The sequence below is a fragment of the Octopus bimaculoides genome, unplaced genomic scaffold (assembly GCF_001194135.2).
Source record: "Octopus bimaculoides isolate UCB-OBI-ISO-001 unplaced genomic scaffold, ASM119413v2 Scaffold_253773, whole genome shotgun sequence".
Classification (NCBI taxonomy): domain Eukaryota; kingdom Metazoa; phylum Mollusca; class Cephalopoda; order Octopoda; family Octopodidae; genus Octopus; species Octopus bimaculoides.
In genome coordinates, this window is record NW_026430968.1 from 10,524 (window position 1) to 19,014 (window position 8,491).

At 34.6% G+C, this 8,491-nt stretch overlaps 1 protein-coding gene across 1 annotated transcript in view; it reads right to left on the reverse strand.

Annotated features, from left to right (window-relative positions):
• LOC106882991 (kinesin-like protein KIF28P) overlaps window positions 1–8,456 on the reverse strand; it is an 18,823-nt gene extending 10,367 nt beyond the window's left edge. Inside the window, exons 1-5 of the mRNA XM_052978371.1 lie at window positions 8,013–8,456; window positions 6,678–6,834; window positions 4,021–4,108; window positions 3,091–3,384; window positions 865–1,131 (exon numbers count right to left, since the gene is read on the reverse strand). Of these exons, the coding sequence (XP_052834331.1) occupies window positions 865–1,131; window positions 3,091–3,384; window positions 4,021–4,108; window positions 6,678–6,834; window positions 8,013–8,178 (972 nt within the window). The 5' untranslated portion in view covers window positions 8,179–8,456. The remainder of the gene's footprint in view (window positions 1–864; window positions 1,132–3,090; window positions 3,385–4,020; window positions 4,109–6,677; window positions 6,835–8,012) is intronic.
• Between the last annotated feature and the right edge of the window lie 35 nt (window positions 8,457–8,491).

The window sequence follows — 8,491 nt, forward strand, 5'->3', positions numbered from 1 at the left end:
AAACATATTTAATATTATAAATGTGAATGTCGTGGGCATCGGTACCATTTTCCTCTTTCTCCGTTCTTCCATTCTCCGAACTTTCCATCTTTCCGACAAAGGGCTACGCCCGAAACGTCATACACTCTCTCTTTCCTTTCCTGAGCGTCCAATAATACTATCCATATTCCGTCCTCACTTTGTTGATTTTTTGGTTTTTTGTTATTGTTTTTTTGAACTATATATATATATATATACATGAGTGGTTGGCGTTAGGAAGGGCATCCAGCTGTAGAAACTCTGCCAAATCAGACTGGAGCCTGGTGTTGCCATCCGGTTTCACCAGTCCTCAGTCAAATCGTCCAACCCATGCTAGCATGGAAAGCGGACGTTAAACGATGATGATGATGATGATGATGATATATATTAAAGGATTCAAAAAATAAAACAAAAATGATAGGGTTCAGTAGTTGGTTCAGTATGCTGGCCACAGGAATTTCTGTCCAGAGAAGTTGTGCATCATCTCCCTCTTTCTCTCACATAACCACTTTCGCTCTCTTATTATTACTCCCATTGGCACCATCATCACTACTACTTTTAATAAAACATCAACATCTCTCCCTAAATTGTTTTGCCTCTCTTTCTGTCTTTTCCGCCACCCTCACTGTCTCTATGTCTACTATTACTCTCACCCCAGCAGGAGGAAGTGTCATTGAATAGCAAGAGGGTGAGACAGAAATTAGTTTTCACATTTATTATATTAGGTGTATATAAACACACACACACACACATATACATATACGCACGTATACACACACACACACACACACACACACATATACACATGTACACACACACACACACACACACACACATGAAACTTACCTGAGTTGTCATTTGAGTGTCTTTTAATTCTGTGGTGTCATCTTGTGCTGTGTACAACCAAAACGTTATGGAACCAGCCTCAAAGAAAGCTATTTGATCAGCTGTCAGTGGATCAAATGTAAATACTTTGGAATGGTTAAAGACTGGGTTTAGCATTCCTTTCACCAACTCTGTATCGGTGAATACAGATTTAGGATTCAGGCGATAGGATACTTTCAGGCCTTTCATGAATCTCTTTTTGTAAACACTAGCATCCTTAACAGTTACCTGCAAGGGAAGAATAGAGAGAATGAAATGGATGAAAGGATAAGCAATGTTTTTGTTTTTTATTTTGATTTTGTGTGGGTGAAGGGCTGAGCCCATGGCCCTTCACAGGCCTTCCAAAGTTGGTGAAATCAACGAGGTTAATGTTCTTCTTAATCACCAGTATCATGAGTGCAAGAATATTGTGGGGTGCAACAGTTGTTTGGAGGTTTTAGATGGTTGGAATGTAAAGCAAAGGGTTCTTGTCTTTTTATTCTGTCCAAAGAAGTACAAAATATCATAAGAAGCTTGCTTCCCAATTGCCTGGTTTCAGGTTCAGTCCCACTGTGTGGTGCCTTGGGCAAGTATTTTCTGCTATAGCCTCGTGTTAAAACCTTGTAAGTGGACTTGGTTGATGGGAACTGAAAGAATGTGTATCTGGCGTCATCAGATTTTCATCTCTCTTGACTGTTTTCAAACACTTTGACGGTGTATTGTTCAATAATGACATGGAATTGAGGGCTTAGTTGGATGAATTCTTTGAGTCAAGACCAGGAGATTTCTATCGCCAAGACATAGCAAAACTTATTGAAAGATGGGAGGAAGTCATAAACAACAATGGAGAGTATATTATTGATTAATTTGTTGTAGTTTTTTTGGTTTAAAATAAATTTGAAAAAGACGCTCATGAATTATTCCTCAACCCAATATTATCTCCAGTAACAAAGAAATGCTATTGGATTTTAGAAAATTCTCTCATCTACATTTCTTTTTTTGCTTGTAATTATGATAGATTCAAAAACTTTGTCTATTTCTTTAGTGTTAAGGGAAGTTTGTTTTCATCCAGCTGCTATATAAATGGCATTATTGGGATCGCAAAAGAGTTGCAATTGTTGTTGTTCTTGATCTTGATGTTACTTCTTACAGATTACTTATTGTAATGTTTGGGATCATTTCTTCTATTAAATGTTCACTATACCATTCATTTTGTCCTGCCACTTGTATATTTTGTGTTTGATTCTTCATTGCATTTTTTAACCATTTTTTGTCATATGGCATAATTACAGGGTGCATAGGCTATTTGAGAGCATGACATTTTTCAGTTATTACTGATTTTGAATTAACTTTATGTTATTTATGTTTCAGAAAATAATTGTCAGACTCTCAGCTTATTCAAAAAACAAAGAAGCATGCTGTAACTGTGGCCTTTAAGGGCTGAGCATAGCAATTTAGAGATAGCTCAATTTTTGAAAGTCACCAGATCTTTTGTCTACAAAGTTTGCAAGGAGTTAGAAGCCTCAGAAGGAAAGGTATCATCAGTATCAAAATGCAAAAAGCATTCCCAGACTTCTAATATGATCAAAACACCCAAATTTATTCAACAAGTTCAGCAAATCAAAGAAGGAAATCCAAGAAGATGCCTGGTACTAATGCAGCTGAAATAAAGTTATACTGAAAGGAAACCATAAATGATGATGATGATAATAATAATAATAATAATAATAATAATAATAATAGTCAAGACGAAGAGCACAATTCGATTGTATAGCTGTTTTATTCGTTGAACAATATTTCGACAACACGTCTGTCTTTCTCAAGTTCAAAACAAAAGGTGATTAAAAATTCAAAATTTCAGAAATCAAAACGTAAACTATGAACGAGAGTAACCAGCGTCCATACTGATGATGTCATTCCATCAACGTATGGACGCTGGTTACTCTCATTCATAGTTTACGTTTAGATTTCTGAAATTTTGAATTTTTAATCACGTTTTGTTTTGAACTTGAGAAAGACAGACGTTCTGTCGAAATATTGTTCAACGAATAAAACATCTATACAATCGAATTGTGCTCTTCGTCTTGACTATTTACCTTCGTGAAGAGTTACATCAATCCTTTTAATATAATATTACTATTATTATTATTATTATTATTATTAATAATAATAATAATAACAATAACAGCTATAGTAAGCAAAATTTACCTTGAAGTAAAATGGTTCACCTAGCAGGGCCCTTGGATCTTCAACAAAGGTTTCCTCTTTCAAAACGATACCAGTGGAAGTACATGGAGCAACATTGACAGTAATTGAACCTTCTTCTTCTCCTTTATAATCAGACACTAATATACAATCTTCAAACTCCAAGTTGTATGATAAAGACTGGAGGAAAATATTAGCAGTTCCAACTAATTCCTCTTCTGGTGCCTCCCAGAATGGATCATCTTTCTGTGGAATCTTTGACACATCTTCCCCGTCTTCATAATCCTGGTAGAGTTCCTGCAAGCATTAATGTATAATCAATATTGTGTAATAAATATGTGAACAATTTATGAAAAAAAAAAAAAATTTCTAATTAAAACTATAGTAATTGATATATCATGGTAGAGTCATGATATTAAATACACAGACACACATGTGCTTATATATATATGCTTATATAAATGTATTTATGCATAAGCCTATGTATACATGCATATTAGTATGCATATATATATATATATATCTATAACTATGTGTATATATGTATGTTTATGCGTGTGCACACACACACTATGCAAATAATTAGCATGAGCCCTACTTTGCCAGATATTTTCAAAGTCTCAATGACTATCCATGTTGACCTGGCTGATTTCCCTGCTTTCATATTGTTAGTCATGCTTTTGCTGTACAGTGATCAACTTCAGTAGCTGATCTCTCTCTTGTGTCTATCTGGAATAGACCATCTCTCTCTGATGCATTCACTCATAGTGACATTTCCATGCCTTCATCTTTTGAGTATCACTGATTGCAAGTTTGCTGCTGTCATTTTGAACATTCTTTGTCTCAATTCACACTGACACACTGATAATGTAATGAGGCTATTGCATACAAACTCTTAGAACTAATTATATGAATACATTCTATTAGACTTACCTGCATTAAATACCTGCGATTCATGAAACGACCACGTTCCCAGAACCACACATTCTCTGTCAACAAATCTGTCATTTTTACCATTACACTAATAAGAAGAAACATAAAAGATAAACTGATGTATTTATTCATGATCACCATCACCACTAACATCAGCGTTTAACTTTTTAGCATTCAGATTATCAAATGTAAAGCATGTTTATCCATACAGTTTGGAATTTATCATACATTATCTTGTAACTTTGAGATTTCAATGATGTGATTGGTTATTTTTAGAATAACATTGTAGGGTAGATGTAAGAAGCTGGATCTGGCCACTTTGAACACATAACAGGTAGAATATTGGGGATCAGATGTGGATGGTTTAAATGCTAACGTCTATTTTTTCATTGTGACTTTGATTGGATGGGTTTGCAGTACAATATGATATCATTTCTTTTTGACCCCACCTTTTGCCATATCTTTTTTAGTCTTCTACTACCGTAGTTGTCTTTTACTGATTGCATATACTATTTGGTTCACTATTCGTTGTACTACAGTGCTATAACAATACAACAGTTGTCTTTCCTCTACACATCAATTAATATATACTTTAATTAGCCACTCTCACAGCTCTCTCATGCTAGTTAATGTGATATGAACAAACAGATCATGTTCATCTCATTTCTATCTATTCATCCATCAGAATTCTTCCATATTCAATATCACATGTTTCACTACCATGTAGCATTATGCTTCTCACACATGTGTCACACTCAGAGTCTAACCAGCATGATAAGGGAAAGTCTTTGAAGTCAGCACAGATAGCAACTTCTCAAACTTCTGCCACCCTTTCCATACTCTGACAACTTTGCTTTCTCTGAATTTACCTCCAGCATTGATTTGCATTTAGTGATCCAGCTATACCACTCAAATCTACAGGCTTGCTATAACTATACAATTGCATAATCATACATGTCTGGTTTAGCAACACAGGCATAGAACATTTACACAAATACTGCTTTCAGGTTTTGGCACAAGGCCAGCAATTTCGAGGGAAGGGTTAAGTTGATTACATTGATCCTAGTGCTCAACTGGTACTCATTTTAGTGACCCTGAAAGGATGAAAGGCAAAGTTAACCTCAGCAGATTTGAATACAAAGACAGACAAAATACCACTAAGCATTTTGTCTGGTGTGCTAACAAATCTGCCAGCTCATCGCCTTCATTTAAACAAATAATAAGACAGACATTGTATAACTACATTAAGATGGAATATAGCTATGTGTTATAACTGCATTGAAGTAGTATATCTAAATGGACATTGTGTAGCTACATAGATATGTTGTAACTATATAATACATTGTATTATTATTTAAACAGACTATAGTATATTGCATATTTATTTCTGTATGTTATGATATTACTTGGTTTGCTTAAAGAAATTTAAGCCCTTTCATTTGTTAATGCCTTCATATTTTAGCAGAACAAGTTTTATTCAACTCAGTAATATCTGACTAGAGTTCCAAGAGGATCTGAAGCCAAATTAAGGCATTAATGTCATATAGGTTGCACAGTGAATCCATTAGACTCCTATGTGTGGAGTGTTGTTGACAGAGAGATGTCAGTCAATGTCCCCATAACACCAAGGAATCTTTGAGAGCCGCCATAGTCAGAGTAATGTGAACCAGGACCATTTATTTCAGGTATGTAGACAATTCAGATCTCACATAGAAGAAGTTATTGATGCTGAAGATGATTACGTTGAATAAGATTATAAGGAAGATAATCTAGTTCATATGTACACATTTTTTATATCAATAAAGTTGTTTTCTAATATTATACTCTTTACTCTTTTACTTGTTTCAGTCATTTGACTGCGGCCATGCTGGAACACCGCCTTTTAGTCGAGCAAATTGACCCCAGGACTTATTCTTTGGAAGCCTGGTACTTATTCTATCGGTCTCTTTTGCCAAACCGCTAAGTTACGGGGACGTAAACACACCACAATCGGTTGTCAAGCGATGCTGGGGGGACAAACACAGACACACAAACATATACACACACACGCACATACATATATATACATATGTGCGACAGGCGTCTTTCAGTTTCCGTCTACCAAATCCACTCACAAGGCTTTGGTCGGCCCGAGGCTATAGTAGAAGACACTTACCCAAGGTGCCACGCAGTGAGAATGAACCTGGAACTATGTGGTTGGTAAGCAAGCTACTTACCACACAGCCACTCCTGCGCCTATATTATATGTATGTTTTTCTAAAATAGCACATTTGTCTTCAAATATCTTACACACTCTGTATGTGTGGAAGCCATTTTAGATGTGACAATGTAATAAGTGTAAATAAGATTGGAAAATCTCGTGGAGCAGATCTCATTTTTCTGTTGTCTACCCCATAATTAAGACATTATTCTCAAGTAGATTGCATAGTGAAACCAAAGACTCAGTGTTCAGTAACACAACAACACTAATAAAATAACTATTCATGATTTAGTTGAGATAACTGACACACATTGGCTGACACCTTTATTACCCAAATGGTTCAAGAGTTTCTATCATGAGATAGTAAATTCACTTGAATATTCTTTGGTATTCTGAATAAATACCTTCAACAAAAGAATAAGAATTTCAGCTCTGTAGTAGATAAAACAAAACTTACTCAATATTTTTTTCATTGTCTCCACGTCCCTGTTGGGCGGCAGATGACATTAGGACCACTTCAAATGATTTATATTTGTTAAGTTCATCAGACAAAGCATTCACTTCTGATACCATTGGCAGAATCTCCAAGACATTCTCCTGAGTGATTTGTTGGTCTTTAATGTAAAATAATAATAGTAATAATAATAATAATAATAATAATAATAATAATAATAATAATATATACAAAACCAAATATATGGCACCCTAAACATAACACCAACATGAACTTCTAACTTGTTGTCTCTTGAAACGTCTGGGTGAGACTTGGAGCCAACTTGTACAAATGCAAAGCAAAACTCAAACATACAGAAATAATAATAATAATAACAGTAAGGTAACAGAAACAATTTCTCTTAGGAAGGTAAGAGCCTGTTTTTCTATATATATGAGAGTATAATTAAACCAACTACATTATATTGATTTCTCAAGTAAAAAATCAAAAATTTATAAGGGATGGGAATAAAATTATATAAAGATATTGAAGACTTTTTCAAGAAAGTTAGCTGACTCAACACAGTATTTTATAAATGCTTTGATGCTATTAACAACAGCCATTCCATCTTTTATTTTATGGTACTGTCATTAACTTGACTGGTAAATTGCCTAGAGCCAATTCTTATTTGCTTGGACTCTATTTCCCTTCATTTGACATGATATTTTGGGTATCTTGTCTAGTCTGAGCACTAATTATCTCTATCTATTATATGCCTTTTTTAACATATTCTTGCCCATTATACTGCTTTCAAGTTTTGGCACAAGGCCAGCAATTTCAGGGAGGGGATAGGTAGATTAGATTAACCCCAGTGCAACTGGTACTTAATTTATCAATCTCAAAAGGATGAAAGGCAAAGTCGACCTCAGTGGAATTTGAACTCAGAATGTAAAGACAGGCGAAATGCTGCTAAGTATTTTGCTCAGCGTGCTAATGATTCTGCCAGCTCGCTACCTTAATTCTTACTCATTATATTAAACTCATGTAAGAATTTTAATTTTTCCTCTTTTGTTTTATACTGTGTATAGCTGCCTTCATTATTATATATATATATATATATATATATATATATATATATATATTTATATTTATACACACACACATACACCCATATTATGAGAGAATGAAAATGGATTCATGAAACGCTTTAATATTCATCATGAACGTTTTGAGCCATTGTACAGCAGACTTTAAACGGCATATTACTAGGTGTATACACAAATTTAAAACACACACACATACACATTGAAAAGCAAATAAAAAATTTTGTGTTTAAATAAGAATGAAATATCAGATAACCTTTTGTAAGTCCACTTAACATAGCTTCTGCATACCCTGAGGCCATGGCTATTTCTTTCTGTGCATATTCCCATGAAATATCCTTTGGTAAATTAGGATCTTGATCCACGACAAAAGGGTTCACAAAGAGATATAAGTGGTTTGAGCCTAGAAAAAAAAGAAACATGTATTTTTAGATTATAATTTCGCTGCTGTAAAGTAAAACATTATAAATATTCAAAGTCTTAATTCTTTTATCTAAAAAGCAATCAGTACATGCTGTAAAGGGGTTGGCATTAGGAAGAGCATCCAGCTGTAGAAACCATCTCAAAGCAGATGATAGAGCATAATGCAGTCCTTAGGGCCATTGGTTCCTGCCAAACCATCAAACCATCCTGCAACAGATCAGCATCCTATCCAGGTGCAGGAACCAGGAAACTCACATACACACACACACACAAACATATATATATATATATATGTATGTATGTATGTATGTA